Genomic DNA, 18985 nt, shown 5'->3' with positions numbered 1-18985 from the left:
GAATAGGAGAAACTCTTGAGGACACAGAACTGATACGATGGATTGATTCAATTTAAGAGAAATCAAGAAAAATTTTAAAAATTAAGTTTCTAAGTGTGAAATAATAGAAAATACATATCAGCCTCTGCCCCCAGTTCCTGACATAGAGCTCCTAAATCCCTTGCAATTTCCTGGTTGATGGGAGTGTCTTTTGTTCTAAGGAGGGACTGTTGCTGGGCTCCTAGATGGGGGTTGGTCACCAGAGAAACCAAGCCATAATTAGAAGCTTGTAAGTTTCACCCCACCCTCCCTTTTCTGGAGAGGGGAGCAGGGCTGGAAACTGAATTATAACTGATCATGTCTACATGATAAAGTCTCCATAAAAATCCCAAAAGTATAGGATTTGGAGAGCTTCTAGGCTGGTAAATGCATCTATGTCCCAGGAGGGTGGTGTACCTCAAATCCATGAGGACAGAAGGTTCTCTGCTTAGGACCCTTCCAGACCTGGCCTTAGGTACTTCTTTATCTGGCTGTTCATCTATGTCCTTTGTAATATACTTTATCATATAACAAACCTGTAAACATAAGTAAGTGTTTTCCTGAGCATTATTACTGAACCCAAGGCGGGGGGGCTGTGGAAACCTTGATTTATAGCTGATTTGTCAGAAGTACTGGTGAAAACCTGAGACTTGTGACTGGCATGTGAAGTGGTGGCAGTCTTGCGGGACTGAGTCCTTAACCTGTGGAACCTGAAGCAAATTTCAGGTCATGTCAGAACTGAATTGAATTGTAAGACACCAGCTGAAGACAGAGATCGGTTGGTGTGGGAATAAACCCACATACCTGGTGTCAGAAGTGCTGTCAGGGAGAAACAGAGTTTTTCCATTCACTAGGTTGTTTGGAAACAGAAGAAGTAAACTTGGGGAAGAAGGTGAATTCTGTTTTAAAGTCTTGGAATGCCACGGAAAACATCAAATAGGCAGTTGGAAATTTGAGTCTGGAGCACAGGAGAGAGGCTTTAATGGAGAATAAGATTTGAAGTCATCAGTACTGAGCAGTAAATGTGATCACTCAGGAACGGAGTATAATCTGGAAAAAGGGCAGGGAAAAGAGGCTCAAGGAATACCCATATTTAAGGGTTGGGTAGAAAAAAACAAGAGAACATGAATGAGACTCATGAGATTATTAATGACCTTTGGGAGTACAATCTCTCTAGAGTGGTACAGGTAGAGCCAGATTTCCAGCATCAGAGCCATCAAGCATTTTGATGGTGGAAGGAAAGAGGGTAGAGCCACGAAACAAAAGGCCAAGGGAAGGCCTTTATGGGGCAGGGGTAAAGGCCATATAAGGGTACAAGTGCAGTGTGGATGAAAGAGACCCAAGTACAGCCATTTTCTTTATAGCAAAAACAACAAATTACCTAGTTTCTAACCGCAGAAGGAAAGAAACCAGTTTGAGAGAATTTCTTCTCTTTCAAAAATGTGCTAGAGAGAGGGATAAGAACTGGAGTAGGAGTCTCAAAAAGGTTAAGGGGAAAAAAACCCAACAGCCCAAGAGCAATACCTACTTTACCATGGGATGGTAAAAAGTAAGTTATTTCAGGGAAGGAAGTCCAAAAGGGAGGGGATACCTGTATGTGTATGGCTGATTCATTCTGTTGTGCAGTGGAGGCTAACACCGCATTGTAAACCAACCATATTCCAATAAAAATTAATTAAAAAATTAAAAACAAAAGTAAGTTATTTCAATAAATTCCTTGGAAGGAGTTCAAAACAAGAATACCATATGCTTTATGTGGAGTTTAAACAATTTTTGAGGGACTTCCCTGGTGGCTCAGTGGTTAAGAAACCGTCTGCCAATGCAGGGGACATGGGTTTGAGCCCTGGTCCATGAAGATCGCACGTGACGCAGAGCAACTAAGCCCGTGCGCCACAACTACTGAGCCTGCACTCTGGAGCCCGCGTGCCACGACTACTAAAGCCTGCGCGCCTAGACCCCGCGCTCCACAACAGGAGAAGCCACCGCAATGAGAAGCCCGCGCACTGCAGCGAAGATTAGCCCCCGCTCTCCGCGCTAGAGAAAGCCCGGTGGGCAGCAACGAAGACCCGACGCAAACAAAAATAAATTTATTTATTAAAAAAAAATTTTTTTTTTTGGAAATAATCCAAGCATACATGAAACACATAAATAGTAAAGTTACTGTATATTCATACTGGTCCTGTACTTGGTCTCTCCTACATTGATTATTCTTTTGGACTGTTTTATGTTATTACCTGTCGGCTGAATGTATTCTGTACATGCATCCAGTAATCTTCAACGGGATCATAACAGTATATTGCCTTGGTCAGTCCACCAGCAACATATATCAGGTTGTTTAAGGATACGGCTGTTATACACCTCTTGGCAATTGGGATAGCTGCACGAAGTAGCCAAGAATTGGTTTCTGGATCATAAGATTGAACCTAATAATATATAGAAGTACTTAATTAAAATTTCTCAACAAAAATGCAAATTTACATAATAAATAGTCTGCCAATATACAGAAACATGATTAAAAATAAAATCCCATTAATTCACAGAATTAAGGGAGGTTGGCTTGAGAGTAAAATATCTGAATTATGAAATTCTCAAAAGAAATACAAATTTATTACTATCAAGCAGAATAGAGTAAGAAACACAGACCGTTTCCAAGATGAATGTCTAGCAGGTTTGCTTTTTTTTTTTCCATTACAAATAACAGTCTTCAAAAAAAATAAAATAAAATAACAGTCTTATAAATTCTGTTATATAGGATAAGTATGCCTCAATTTGAATATAATTTCTTCACATGTTTAGGGAGTCCTTTCTTCAGAAGAACACCAGCGAACCTCAATTCAGTATACTTTGAATTATCACAAATTCTGAATTAATGAATTCTAAATATGTAACATTTGACATTATATTAAAATTTAATTTAGAAAAAGAATTTATTGATTGACAAAGTTCAGTAAACTATTGCTAAATGAATTAGGCATTAGACACGTTTGCAGAATAAACGGGGTATTTTCTGAGATGTCAGGATGGCACATGTTCTTTTGTCTCACGAATTCAATGAACTGCAGCAGCTTTGAGCCATCCTATATTTACATTAGAGAGGTTTTCTTTTCTTTGTTCTAAGAATATTTTCAAAGTATGCAGAAAATGACCCAGTTGGAAGCAGTACAGTATCTTACCCTTTGCTAATTCACTTCCCAATTGTTTTATGTGAATAATTTTTTGATTTTGTAAACTATACCAGTAAAAAGTTTTAAAATGGTTTATAGTATAATGCTGAGATCAGTTTCATCTCAAAAAAACTGGATCACACTTTTAACAGAAAATTGTTGGATATGTTATGATCTCACTTTATGATCTCACTTTAGTAACTTGAAACTCAATGTTTTCCTCCCTAAGTATAAAGTACCAGACAATTTTTAAAAGCCCCCTCACTCTAAGGGACCAAACTACCTACTTGATAGGCCTTCCATATTTCTCTTCTTGTGTATATCATTGGTAATTTCTATTTAAAAAAAAAAAAGAGAGAGAGCATGGCTTACCTTATCAGAACAAGTATTATCATCAGGTCCTCCACCAATCACAAACAATTTGCCTATACAGCTAGTCACGGCAGGAGAACTCACTGCTTCCTTAAGGGGGGCAACTTCAGTCCATCGATTTGAAAAGGAATCATAACATTCTACACTGCTAAGTCTGTTTTGCCCATCATAGCCTCCAACAACATATACCTATATGTAAAATACATGGAGAAATCTTAATTATCAAAAGTTTGAATTTTTAACTAGTTGGCTAAAGAATTAAGGGATGGGGGCTTCCCTGGTGGCACAGTGGTTGAGAGTCCGCCTGCCGATGCAGGGGACACGGGTTCGTGCCCCGGTCCGGGAGGATCCCACATGCCGCGGAGCGGCTGGGCCGGTGAGTCATGGCCGCTGGGCCTGCGCGTCCCGAGCCTGTGCTCCGCAACGGGAGAGGCCTCAGCAGTGAGAGGCCCGTGTACCGCAAAAAAAAAAAAAAAAAAGAAAGAATTAAGGGATCTCTCCCCTTTAAAAAGCCCTTGGTAACTGTAATTGCAATATATTTAGCTCAGTTTCTGGACCTTTAAAAAAAATTATCATTCTCTCACCACCACCAAAGAGCCTTTTTAGACATTTTTTTCATAGTAGCCCCCTCCAGTGAAATTTTTAATACCACAGATATATTGTATATCTGTTTATATATTGTATCTGTGCTTTATACACAAAACAGTATGATTTTTTTTCACCCGCCCAAGAACCAATCTTCATCCCCTTAGGAGCAATATTGCTTGCACTGAGAATTACAGGATTTAGCATAAATGCTCATACTCAGGGATGGTGAAAATACTTGAATATTATAAAGTAATAAAAGCTATGAAACTAAAGTATTAAGTAAGGATTACTAGACTGTGAGATCTTTGAAGGCAGGGCCTATCTTGTTCTTTAATTTAGTCCCTGCAGTACCTAGAAAAGTACCTGATACATTATGAACTCTAGAATGTGTATTTCAAAGGGCTTCCATGTACATTTTCTTTTCACAAATATGAGGAAGGTAGGGCAGATGAACTAATCAACAAGCCATTAATTAAATCAGTTACATGCAGAATAATCCATTAAGCATCACAAGATATACAAGAAACTTTTAACCTATAGAAGCTCTCCTAAAAAAGAAAAAAAAAAGCTCTCCTGTTTAACACCTACAATTCTTTTAATGAACAGTCATCATCAACTCTTTTCTGCATCCATATCTAATTAACTATTAAGTTCTACCAAGCGTTCTTTCACAGCATCTCTCACGTCTGTCCCTTCCTTTTGTTTCCCACTGCCACCATCCTTGGGGTCCATATCATTTCACACCTCTCAATCTCCTGCTCTCCACTCTTGTACTCTCTGAACCACAGCTTAATCTTCCTAAAACACCTCATCAACTCCTTTTACTAGTTTAACAATGAATGCCTAAGGGTCAAGGCCAAACTTTATACATTGTCATTCAAGTGTGTCCACAAATCTATCTTTCTGTACTCTTCCAAATTTCCTCAGCAGCCAATGCTATTTCAATCTTGCATTTCTCACATTATGTGAAAATTATCTGTTGGTGGGTTTGTTCTCCCAACAGCAGGCAGCCCAGAGAGGTTAAGTAACTTATTCAAGGTCATGCAGCTAGAAGGGGTATGGAAACTGTGGCACAATGTAGTACTTAAAGGTATGGGCTTTGAAATCAGGAGAGGTAGGTCCATATTTAGCTCTGCCACTGCAAGTAAGACCCTGCTTGGGCAGTTTACCTATCTTCTCTGAGACTCCATCTTAATTTCCTCAATTTAAAAATGTAGACAATAATAGTACCTATCACATAATATAATTTTGAAGATTAAACTTTATTACTATTCCCCTACCTGCATAAACTAAAAATATATGCTGTGCGCCTTAAGATAAAAGGCCTCTAGGTTAGGAAAATCTGAACTTTTACCCCTGCTTTATCACTTTCTGTGCAACCTTGGGCAAATGACTCGATCTCTCTGGATTCAGTTTCTTTGTAAACTAAAGAAGTTACATTAAATATTCTCTAAGATGCCTTCTTGCGCTAAGATTCTATATTCCAAATCATCCTAGGTTTCCTTAACAGAGTGCATTTACAACTTTAAATAACTTTCTGTGTTTGAATTCAGCCTATATTGTAGTTTTTGGGATAACTGTTTTCCATGAATTGAGTACTTGCTGTGTAAGGCAGGAAGGATTCCTTTTATTTCTTGATTTAGTGCTTCCAAGTTTTGGGCACCTTCAAGTCAAATATACTAATATTTGTCAAATAAATTTGTGTTCATCAATCCATATATGATATTTGAGACATCAATCTTTTTCACATGCCTCTGTATGTTCAGACTAAATAATTATAATGTTTTTAGTAAGACCTCATCTCTTTTCAACACCTTAATTATTTTAGCTGCCACTTTCCAGTAATATTTTGTCATCCTTGAGGTATAGCTACCAAAACTGTATATAATATAGTAGGTACTAACAAACCAGTGGTTTTAGAAAATACTCTATTAGTATTTTATTTCCATTACATCTACCTCAAAGTCCTCATTATTTCATTGCTCTTATAGACAGCAGCAACACAGTAGATCAATACCCTTAGGAATTAACAATACCTTTCAAACTGCGCTTTGAGAAGCTCTAGTATTCTATAGTATAGAGATTTCAAGACCTTTCTGTGGGGAGATAGGAGGAGGGAATCAGAACTGATGGGTGGCTGAGTAGGAAGGGTTCCTGGCATTATCTCTGTTCCAACTAGAGCAGTTCTGCTTTCTCACTGGTGGCTCTAAAATGTCTTCAAGAGAGGGCTTAAGAGGCAGCAATCTTTTTAGAAGAGAGTACTAGGGGACCAGACAAAAATATACATGCAGTATATTCAATATCTTATGATAACCTATAATGGAATATAAGCTGCAAACAAACAAACAACACCCCTAAAACACGAATCACTATGCTGTACACTTGAACACAATATTGTAAATCATCTATACTTCAAAAAAAAATGTGCGAGCAAGTATGCTGCTTTTATTTAGATTGCTCATTAATTTGAAGTGGCTTTGGAGGAGATGATAGAGACAGAGGCAGGGAAGGGCTACAGAGTCCAAGTTAGCCCTTGATACACAGCTGTATTTTTATCTGCTTTATGTAATAGCTTTTTATATTAGATTTAACTTCAAAAAAGTTACTAGTCTACTAGTGATTCAAAAATCACTAGTCTACAAGTGATTCTCAAGTTCCTAAGGACAGTAAATGGTCCAGAATCAAATTATATGTTTTTCATATTTATTAGCTGCAGCCAATAATAAGTTTGCTTTAAAATATGTTGGTGAGTTTATCTTAACACTTATTTGTTTTGTCCCTACTTGTACAAATAAAAAAGATAAAATAATATCACTCTACATAAATATATCTTGGCCTGAATGCCAAAGTCAGTAAAAGGAAAAAGACTGCTTGGATTAGACATTGGCCTGTTTTTGTACTTGATGTAACTGCTTTATTTTCCAGTGCTTCTCAGTCATTTAGACCTCATTGGTGCCTGAGAAGAGAAATGTGCTGCACTGCTACAAATTCCTAGTTGGGAGAACAAAATATCCATTCAAAAGTACAGTGTCAAATTGTTTATATCTTCAGTTTATGTATTGAGGTTAGAAATGGAAGGAAATACAATCTGAGTTCAAAATACCCAGAGGGTGAGTAAAATCAAGGATTCATCTGTGGTATTCATTCTGGAAACGTAACAGCAATAATAATAAAAAGTGGTTTCTCTTACTTTACCAAGGAGGACAGCCATTTTGTGACGCCATCTGCCTTTATTCAGAGAAGCAACTCTGATCCAAATATTCAACTGTGAGTTATAAATCCAGACATCACGGCCATTGATTCTTCCACCTTTAAATGCAAAACAATGCACACACACTAACATGTGTATCACCAAGGGATCTTTGCCAAAGGCATAGATAATGAAAACATTGAGTTATTCACCCAGTCCGAGAATTTGAGGATTCAGTTCAATAAATGAAACAAGGACCCTCTTAAAACTTAAAATGCAAATGGTTCTACAGAGCAGATTTAACTTTGTCAGTTGTTATCCTGAGAAATAATAACTATATGTCCCAAATAATAAAATGCAGAATATGAATTTACTAAATGTGTAAGACTGTTCATTTAAGAGTCAGACAACAGAAGCACCCAGACAAAAGAGTTATTCTAGAAAGATTTTTAAAAATCACCCGTTTTTTAAAAAGCATACCATTGTACAAAATAAAGTATGCATTGTTATATTGTTCAACGTGTAGTAATATAGTAACCTGCAAAGGTGGTAAAATTAAATTTAACTAACAAATTAATCAACAAACTTAATTAAACTTCAGATTATAGATCCTATAGTTATACTTTGTATATAAGTCTGTCACTTTATTGTCTGTTTGATTTTAGAGGTAACATATCACATATTATAATAAAAGTTCAAGTTAAGAATTTTAAGGAAAATCCTATTTCATAAACGTTGGGGAGAATTTCAGAAAACATGGGTGGATTAGAGATGATTAACTGAGTACTTTTCATTTTGCATACGTTACTGTGTTCCTTAAAACAAAGTAAACAGGTAAAAGTTTTAAAAATTGTACCATATTCTATATGCATTTGAGAGCATTTAAAATACGATATGGCCTATTGTTTAGTGCAGGGAACATAGTCAATATCCTGTGATAAACCAAAATGGAAAAGAATATGAAAAAGAATTTATATATGATAACTGAATCACTTTGTTATACAGGAGATATTAACACAACATTGTAAATCAATAAAATAAATTTAAAAAATATGATATAGTTGAAGGCATTTTCTGGGGAATCTTTTGTAAATCATTCTGCATCATCTTGTGCCTGTTTTTAAGAGCAAAAAGTCATTTTCAGTTTTATTTGTTGTATAATATGATCTGCCTAAGGTGGGCATATCTACTTTCACTGTTTTCTTTTGACACTTATGGTTTAAAATGGCCAAGCTGTGATTAAATTAAAAGTAGCTACTGTAATAATTCTTTATTTACCTGAAACAAGAATGTCATTCCTTAGAGCACAGACCGCATACTCTGATTTGGTAAATTCTGGAAGCTTAGCCAAAGACTTCCACTCTCCTGTCACAGGATCATAGCACTCAGTGTATGGAAGATTAAATCCTCCAACTCGTTCACAGCCTCCAACGACAACTATCACCTCAGAATAGCCAGTTGACCTAAAATAATTATTATAAGAATGCAAAATTAAAATACCCTCAAGATTGTTTAAAACCCTAAAAGCATACCATTGTCATAAAGAAAGTAGAACACTATTATAAAGTGAACTGTTTATTCTCTCAGTATATGCCAACTAATACAGCTTGCTAATTTACTGACTTTGAGAACATTTACAAGGGATTTAGTGATATCATCTTTCCACAGAAAATTTCTATGGGTATTTTTTTCTATGAGTTTTACCTTAAAAGTTATAAAATGGTCCAAAGATCCTACCTAATTCAATTGGAACCCTGGTAATATCAAGGATGACTTTCAAATGCAGTCTTGCAGCAATTCAGATATGCATAACCACACAAGGTAAGATAATGCACTTTTTCTAAGTGTAGGAAAATGGAGCTTTTTCATCAGATTGCTAGTTCTAAAAAAACATTCACAGTACAATCTAAGTACCCTTTAGAGAAGTATATGTACTTGTTCAGACACTAGTTTTAAAAATAAACTTGGGCTTCCCTGATGGCGCAGTGGTTGAGAGTCCGCCTACTGATGCAGGGGACACAGGTTCGTGCCCCGGTCCGGGAAGATCCCACATGCCGCGGAGCGCCTGGGCCCGTGAGCCATGGCCGCTGAGCCTGCGCGTCCGGAGCCTGTGCTCCGCAACGGGAGAGGCCATAACAGTGAGAGGCCCGCGTACCGCAAAACAAAAATAAATAAATAAACTTTTTTTTGGCTGTACCTCGTGGCTTGCGGGATCTTAGCTCCCCAACGAGGGACTGGACCTGAGCCCTAGGCAGTGAAAGCGCAGAGTCCTAACCACTGGACTGCCAGGGAATTCCCTAAAAGTAATTTTTCTAAAGTTAAGTAAATTAAGGTAATCCAGTTCAAGGTGTTGGGTGGTCACTAAAGATGTTAACAGAGTTTATAACAAAGAATGCTAAAGGAAAAAAGCAAGATGAAAAATTGTACAGAAGGTCTGATCAATACTATGTAAATAATGTGTCCGGAGAGAGCATACCAAAGTGCTAATGATGGTTTTCTCTGGATTGTGTGGCTTCCTCCTTTATATCAACACAAATTTTCAAAACAATAATGAGCATGGGCTACTTTTAGAGTGGAAAAGACAACTTTTAAGAGCACTAAGGGAATCCAAAGTTTACGTTAATTACTGGCTTCTTTTACTTTGTAGTTTAAAAAGATACTGACAGGAAAAACTAAAAGCTTATCCAAGACTTTTCTTTTTGTTCATAAGGCTCATGGAAATGAAAAAGTCTTGTAATTGCATTTTATGACTGCTACGATATTAAGTCTCACAAAGAAAAATGCTAACAATGCCTCTTCTCTTACTTAAATGTGGAGGGAAAAAAGACAACATCAGAACACTTATTTGTAGTTTTAGAGTGATGTTTTACAATTACACTAGAAAAAACCAAAGTAAAGCGACATTGGTATGTCCCTTTAACAGAGCTGCTATATTCTAGCTACACTTACAGCTATTTCAACTAACAATCATTCACCTAGTCCATGCCAGGCATACTTTTTCCATTATAAAATCAAAAATATATACTGTAGAAAAGAATTTTGTTCACAGATGCAATAAAAATTACTTTCAGGAACCCAGCAAATTATATTACCCTAACCTAGAATATAGTAAAATATTATCAGAAGGACTCAAATACTATCAATAATATTTACTATTTTCCAAATAATTCCCAAATGAAAATATTAAAAGTAAATAGTGGACAACACCAGACACTTAGTAGTATAACTAATGACTAATTTATCCTTCTTTCCATAGAAGTATTATTTCCTAAAATCTTACTTAAAATACTTCTGAGACAAACCCAGGTGATATTCCTCAAAGTCGTATTTACTGATTGAACAAAACAAAAATTGTTAAATACTGTCACTGGGGTTCAGTCACTCCTAATAGTTTTAATACAAAATGAAGTTAATTATTACATAGAATTTTGACAGAATTTTGTTTTATACTTTCCTTATAGCAGTTTACTTGTTTTATACTTTCCCTTTGCTTGCACTTGCTTGCTTTTTCAAGACTTCTTAGCCCAGTAAACATATATTGTCTGTTTTGCACCTTGGAACAAGAAGAGAAAACAGCACAAAAAGCTAATGGCTAAAACATTTAGTCTCACTAAATAAGGGATTATTTTAGTGTCTATATGTGTAAGTATCTGAAAGGATCAGCAAACTAGTAATTTTGCCTGACTGAAGGTCTTATTTGCGACCAAATGGCTTTTAACTTAATTAGAGACAAATCTGGTGTTCTCATTAGAGACTGTTAACTCAATAAAATAGTTATTTTTATTTCTTGAGCTCAGAAAAATACTTATCTCAGGCAGGAAGATGACTGCCTTAAAGGAAATGAGTTGCTGCAGCTGATAACGGTGACTAGAATAAAAAAGTGGCCAAGATGATAGTATAGGATGAATAAAATTCTGGATACCCATGCAATCTATTTTTTAGGGTGAATGTTACTTTATTAACCCTTTTAAATGAAAATTCTGATTTTCTGCTGTGACAAACAAATATTTGCTGCTTTAGTATTACGTCTCACCATTTGTTCCTATGAAAGTGGGACAAGCAAATTCTCTTTTTTCTACATTGGTAAATATTTTTTAAAAAGCCATCACACTCTTTTATCATAAACTTGAGAAAAGATCAAATTAAAAAGTCACATTCTTGGATTTATGTGAAAGATAAAATAATTATAAATCCACAGAATATTCTAAACCTAATCAGTAAAATGGATAGTAATTACCAGGTTCAGTTAAAAATCTCAAAAGGTGAAATAAAGGACTTGCTAGCTGAAATAACAGACCTACTTATTATCAATGCAAACATGCCAGAGACAGATGAACTGCCAAACTAACTTTCATCAACAAAAAGGGTTCAGGGCTTCCCTGGTGGCGCAGTGGTTGAGAATCTGCCTGCCAATGCAGGGAACACGGGTTCGAGCCCTGGTCTGGGAAAATCCCACATGCCGCGGAGCAACCAAGCCCGTGCACCACAGCTACTGAGCCTGCGCGTCTGGAGCCTGTGCTCCGCAACAAGAGAAGGCCGCGACAATGAGAGGCCCGCGCACCGCAACTAGAGAAAGCCCTCGCACAGAAACTAAGACCCAACACAGCCAAAAATAAATAATAAATTCATTTAAAAAAACAAACAGGGTTTCCCTGGTGGCACAATGCTTGAGAGTCCCTCTGCCGATGCAGGGGACACGGGTTCGTGCCCCGGTCCGGGAAGATCCCACATGCCGTGGAGCGGCTGGGCCCGTGAGCCATGGCCGCTGAGCCTGCGCGTCTGGAGCCTGTGCTCCGCAACGGGAGAGGCCACAGCAGTGAGAGGCCCCCACACCGCAAAAAAAAAATAAAACAAACAAACAAACAATATCTTAAAAAAAAGGGGGGGGTCAAAAGGTGATCCTAGCTAATAAGAAAAATAACAATATATTTAAAAAACACAAAAGGAAATGTTTCCATATAGTGGGAAGTTGGAAGGGAGAAGGGGGAGGTGTTAGTGACATAGTCTATTTACCATTCCAAGACTCAAAAATACCTGAAAACCAAGCCATCACACCAAAAAGTGAACTTAAATAGAGATATGATACTTTAAGCCATAAAGAGAGCAAATGGCTCTCTAGTCTGCAGGATATGACAGTTAATAAACTTAATATATTAACTATATATCAAAAGAGGGGATTGGTCAGCCCTAGAAACAATAAGTAAATGAGTGAACAAATGAATGAAAGAGTAAATAATAATCACAGAGGCAAACATTTTCTGTGCCCATTCAAGTTATTGTCTAAAGGAAAAGAGAAACCTTAGCTAAGCTAACTAGAACATTACTGGGTTTTTGGTAAGAATATTTTATGGTAGGTGAGACTTTCTCAAGCCATACTAGCTGAGAAGACTCTGGTTCTAAAGACCTACTAGATCCCTTTGTTTGGATTCTAAACAACCTTTTTGAAAACTTTGGTTTCTCAACTGGTAACCTGCACATAGTAAGAGAATATGCTGGAAAGGGTGACTTAAAATATCTAGTCTGTTTGACAGTTCCACTTCTTATTGCCAATACATGTATATAAACTAAAAGATAAATGAGTTAATCAGTCTCTCATAATTAACATTAAATCTGCCCCTAACAGTCTGATCTTACTGTATCAAAAAAAAAAAGTTTCTAAGCCTAGAGGAATCACTGGATTATGGTTCATCAATATAAACGAATATAAATGACCCCTTAAGAGGCTTATGCCAGCCATAAACCTAATGGCTTTCTAAACTTAGTAAGGACAGTTTCAGCTTGTGTGGTAAGGCTTTCCACCTGAAACTGGAACAGACAGAATGGGTTCTATAAAGAAATGGTTGTACTGAAAGATTCAAAATGTTTACTCTTAAAAATAAGCAATTATATAAGAATTTATTATCAGGAGCTGATCACAGATGTGATTATATAGCCACAAAGATGTTCATCTCACTTACTGGTAAAAAATCAGGAAGAGTTCAAATTTGGGTGGGATGGCTATGGTTCACTGTAGATTTCATGTCATGAAAACATGTTTACCATCTATTAAATAATAACAGCAAACTATGAAATAGATTACAACTTTGTAAAAGAAATAATAAATTCCTAGAGAATAAAAGGGAAGAATAAAGCCAAATGCCACAGTGCTACCTCTCGGAGATGGGAATATGGATATTATTTTTTATCTACAATTAACATAAATTACTCCACCCCCTCTTTTTGCCTCAAGTTAAGAAAGAAAAAAGGAGAAAACCCATACCTTTCTATTAATAGCCACTACTGGGTTGTCTGCTCTTATATATGGGACAAGCATTTCTGCTATCACTTTTCTGCTACATGATCCTGCTCCCAAGGCCACAGGTAACCGTTCAGAGAAGGCTGTCTAGCTGAATCAGAGATTATCTCTCCACATGAGATGGGAGACATTCAGTCTCTCTGAGTGACTGAACTTGTAATATAGAAACCAAATCCCATGAGTGGTCATATTCAACCAGACTAGTGAGAGAGAATGATGCAGACATGCAGAGAAAAGCAGAGGCAAGCGTGAAGAAGACACAGTTTGGTTTCTGATGGCTTTTCCGTAGCCTGTTCTAGTCTTCTTGGAAGTCCTGTTCAATTTCTGCCCTCAGGTTCTACAAGATAACGACTTCCTGGACCCTTTTAATACATATATCTGCCTTCTATGCTTACAGCTGGTGAGCTGGTTTCAATTACTTGCAATCAGAATTCTGATACACTAGAGTTCAATGAACTGCAGAAAAAAACAACCTACAAATGGTTTTCAAACTCAGGAAAAGAGGCTCAATCTTCCACATTAAAGAAAGGCAAATCAAAATTATGGGATATAAATTTTCACTTTCCAGAGTAGCAAAGATTTACAAAAACTAATAATACACTGTGCTGGGAAAGGAGTGAAGAAATAGGGACTTTCGTATTTTCAGATGAAGTATAAATTGGAAGTCAATTTTTACAATATCTACCAAAATTTAAAATGCACATAACCTCTGACTGAGCAATTCCACTTCTAGTAATTTATGCTATAAATTATCAGACATATGTATAAGAATATTCACTGAGCACTGTTTGCAATGAAAAAAATCTGGAAACAACCCAAATGTCCATCACCAAGAGATGGATTAAATAAATTATGGTATCCATAAATGTGATACTATACATCTCTTTAAAAAGAATGAATTTGAAATTTTCCATAATGAAGAGTAAAAAAAAAAAAGAATGAAGACCTATAAGTGCTAATATAGAACAACCTCCAAGATTTTTTTTCGGTACGCGGGCCTCTCACTGTTGTGGCCTCTCCCGTTGCAGAGCACAGGCTCCAGACGCGCAGGCTCAGCGGCCATGGCTCACGGGCCCAGCCGCTCCATGGCATGTGGGATCTTCCCGGACCAGGGCACGAACCCGTGTCCCCTGCATTGGCAGGCGGACTCCCAACCACTGCGCCACCAGGGAAGCCCAACTCCAAGATATTTTTAAGTGATTAAAAACAAGGTGCAGGAACTGTGAGAGAAGTACACTACGGTCTGTATAAAAAACAGTAGAGACATATGTGTACATACATACACACACACACACACACACACACACACACACACTTCTATATGCAAAGAATATTTCTAAAAAGTTAAAAAATACTGGTAACAGGGAGATATCCTTTGGGATGAGAACTGATATATCAAGGGTCAAGTAGAGTGAGACTTAGGCATGTATACAGTACTTTTATGTAAAAATGAATTCAAAATAACAATGAACTAACATGTATAAAAATGGTAAATCATGCATCCGATGATATAGTAGATTATCAGTCTTAAAAGGGACTGGAACAAAAATTCAGAACACTCAGTTCTAAAATTTTATTTCTTAAAAAAAATCTTAACCTTAGTCTTCTCACTGATTTACTCAATAAGAACTTGAACCTTGTCCTCATTATGACAATCAGGTTCCTATTTTCATTATATAGTAACTGCTTATCAGACAAGAGGTAGTAGAAAGTATTAGAAGAGACATGTACTTAATTAACCAATTCCAAACTCAAAGTGATGAACTTATTAAATCTTAGCTATCTCTATTGTTTAATGGAGTGTGGCAGATATTTTTCCATAGTATGAACAATTTATACTTAAAATAAACCATTTGATAGCAAGCATTTCTGTCTCTCAAACCACAATTCCTATTCTATAACAGTATAGCTCAAATTTAAAATGTATTTTGATTATTCACAAAACCAGCAATAATTTTTATTAAGCATTTTTGTGTCAAATACTAGGTTATGCATTTTTCATATGACAGTTCTAGTCCTCACAACAATCTTACAAGGTAGATGGTATTATGCTTATTTTACAGATGAGGAAACTGACACATAGAGAAGTTAAAGTGCTTTGCCCAGCATCACAGAATTAACTAGTTATTAGAGCTAGGTTCTAGTCCAGAGGTCTATCTGATTCTGAAGCCAGTACTTTTGACACATCGTGGGGCTTGCACTATGTGTTTATTAAAAACACTATTATACATTAGTACAGAAATTTAAAGTTGTATAACATATATTAGTAAAAACAACTATTCCTAAGCTTTACTCCTTCTGTGATTGGTCTCCACTATTTCTTCTTTATATACCCAAGGTTTACAACTGGCAGTACCGATTATCAAAGTTTTCATGGTCTTATGTTCTATAGCCTCTTCCTAGAAACCTGCCATCACACTCCACTTCTAATATAATGTATCTTGGGTTTTTTTCTGCCATTTGAGACACATGGATGTATATAGGCAGACTATCCAGTATGGCTTGAGCTCTGGAAAATACTTGGCACACAATAAACACTAAAGAAATACTGGATGATGTGAAGAGTATAACCTAACTGCACAGTGGTGGGATGGGACTGTCACTACCCTAATCCAGAGCTGATCTTTGCCATCACTAATGGTGGAACAACCAGATACGCTGTGTCTCCCAACGTGATGCAATGTGATATATACATTACCTAGGATGAATTCTAATCAAAAATATTTAACTTGTCTCCATCGAGCTGAAGCTAACTTCCAGTTTCCAGGAAACAGCTAAATGCAGCTAAGTGACACCATAAGGAAGCAATCAGACTAATACAGAAGGTGGAATATTTTTCTGGTCAACTTGACCATGAACAAGTCAGAATCATAAAAAAGAAACTTTTGAAATAAAAGACTTCATGGAAATAACCAGGTGCAATAAGTAGTCCTGGACTGGATCCAGGTTCATTAAAGGACAGTTTGGAAAAGACTGGGGAAATATGAATATGGATTGGATATTAAATAATATGAAAGAATTATTCTTAACTTTGAGGTTAATTTTGCCTATGTTATTGTTTTAAAGATGCATCTTCAAGTAAATATATATATTTTATATATGTATAACTATATGTATATAATTAAAAAAAAACATTGGCTGAATGACTGAACAAATGAAAAAGTCTGGGCTGGAGATATAGTTTTGATAGTCAATAGCAAGCATGGTAATCAAAACCATGAGAATAGATGAGATCATCTAGGAAAGTATCAAGGCAAGACGAAGAGAGATTAACCAAGGGAATATCAACATTTCAGACACTAGAAAAAGTGCTATCAAATTGAAAATGAGTAGCTAGAGAAGAGGACCATGAGGGAAATTGTACTCCTGAAGCTAATGGAAGAGAGTTTCAAGACAGATTAAAGCAATTAAAAATGTCAGATCCTAAACAGAGATCAAGGTGAATAAAGACTGAAAAGAGGCTAACAAATAACAAACAGAAGGTCACTGATGACCTGATTGAGAGGAGTTTCAGTAGACTGACTGGAGCAGAAGTCAGAGGAGTGAGCTGCAGTTGAAGAAGTGGAGGCATCACTCCTCTTACAAAGTTTGTAGCTTCTCAGAAAGATGAGAACCTGTATAAATAATACATATTGTTCAGATAAGGAAATTCGTAGTGATTAGTACTAACATGCAGTAACAGGTAAGTGGAAGACAGAATATAAAGGATAGAAGGTGATGGCAGAGTTGTAAAATAAAGGATTCCTCCAGATTCCTCACGTAATACATAAAATATAAGATTTACATAAAATAAATATCTGCTATTATATTTACAATAGTTTGCAAATTCAATAAAACTATAGTTTGATTTTTTTCCTGCTGGCCTCCTAAAGAAAAGTGATATCATAATCTTATATAGATGTGTTTCACTGTATGAAATGGATTGGTTCCCTTAAAAATTGGATCCCTTAAAATTGTAATTTTGTAAATCAAATAACTAAGAAAATCAGAAAATTCTCTAGTTATAACGTAAGGCTAATTACCTTTAGGCTGTACTCTGATTTCATTCCGGTCATATCTTTATAAACAAATAATTTTAATATAAATGACTTTTGATTCTACAACATATATTCCTTGGTCCCTATTCTAATCCTATGCAGATGGGAGATATGGGGGATAGATATTATTAACTCTATTTGACCCAAAACCATTCTGTCTGCCACAGGGGATTCTGTTTGTAAAAGTATACGATTCTACCCTTGGAAAGACCCTGTTTGCCCAGAAAAGTTCTGGAACAGTCCCAAAGCTGTTTAGCTTTCTTAAGTAATACATTTAAGAACCTTGGTCTGTCACATTCTCAGGCTCAGTCGAAGTCTCTTAACAGTCCTAAATGGAAGAACTTAAAAAAAATCATCAGTATATTTTATAGAATAAAACTGCAGTTTTTGTTCTTTGTTAAAAGACTAGGAGTAAAGTATTTTATATTTCTTTTTTTTAAATTTGTTTTATTTTTTTGGCTGCGTTGGGTCTTCGTCGCTGCGTGCAGGCTTTCTCTAGTTGCGGCAAATGGGGGCTACTCTTCATTGTGGAGCACAGGCTCTAGGCACGTGGGCTTCAGTAGTTGTGGTGCACAGGCTCAGTATTTGTGGCTCACGGGCTCTAGAGTGCAGGCTCAGTAGTTGTGGCTCACGGGCTTAGTCGCTCCACAGCATGTGGGTTCTTCCCAGACCAGGGGTCAAACCCGTGTACCCTGCATTGGCAGGCGGATTCTTAACCACTGCATCACTAGGGAAGTCCTTATATTTCTTTCTTATAAAACAATTACTTTTAACTAAAGTAGCCTGACTTTGAAGAGAAAATGCACTCTAACCCTAATACGAAGAAATATTACGTTAATTTTTTTAAAAAAATAAATTTATTTATTTTTGGCTGTGTTGGGTCTTCGTTTCTGTGCGAGGGCTTTCTCCAGTTGCGGCGAGTGGGGGCCACTCTTCATTGCAGTGTGCGGGCCTCTCACTGTCGCGGCCTCTACCGTTGTGGAGCACAGGCTCCAGACGCGCAGGCTCAGTAGTTGTGGCTCACGGGCTTAGCTGCTCCACGGCATGTGGGATCTTCCCAGACCAGGGCTCGAACCCGTGTCCCCTGCATTGGCAGGCAGATTCCCAACCACTGCGCCACCAGGGAAGCCCCTACGTTAATTTTTGTAATAATAGTTACTCAATATTGTATCCAATTTATAAAGAAGTTCAGACTGTAAAGTACTGGGAGTTTTCTTAAAGTGGGTCAGACCAACACTACACTATATAAATAATAATGGCCAATAATTTTTAAAGCACTTCCTATGTACCACTTTCTATGCTGAGAAGCTTAAGGATTACT

General features: G+C 36.8%; 1 protein-coding gene across 7 annotated transcripts in view; it reads right to left on the bottom strand.

The window, feature by feature from the left end:
- Positions 1–18985, bottom strand: part of KLHL24 (kelch like family member 24) — a 39307-nt gene that overhangs the window by 8011 nt on the left and 12311 nt on the right. For 6 of the 7 annotated variants that reach the window (XM_082654100.1, XM_082654098.1, XM_082654101.1 and 3 more), the window contains 4 exons: positions 8611–8795; positions 7333–7451; positions 3555–3743; positions 2253–2441 (listed from right to left, as the gene is read on the bottom strand). In XM_082654100.1, the coding sequence (XP_082510226.1) occupies positions 2253–2441; positions 3555–3743; positions 7333–7451; positions 8611–8795 (682 nt within the window). Of the gene's footprint in view, positions 1–2252; positions 2442–3554; positions 3744–7332; positions 7452–8610; positions 8796–17121; positions 17242–18985 lie in introns of all 7 variants that reach the window. The other variant, XM_082654104.1, reaches the window with a different exon arrangement.

Source organism: Grampus griseus, assembly GCF_964374135.1.
Source record: "Grampus griseus genome assembly, chromosome: 5".
Taxonomy (NCBI): domain Eukaryota; kingdom Metazoa; phylum Chordata; class Mammalia; order Artiodactyla; family Delphinidae; genus Grampus; species Grampus griseus.
Note: the sequence above shows the minus strand (reverse complement) of the source record. Positions and strands in the feature narration are given on the sequence as shown.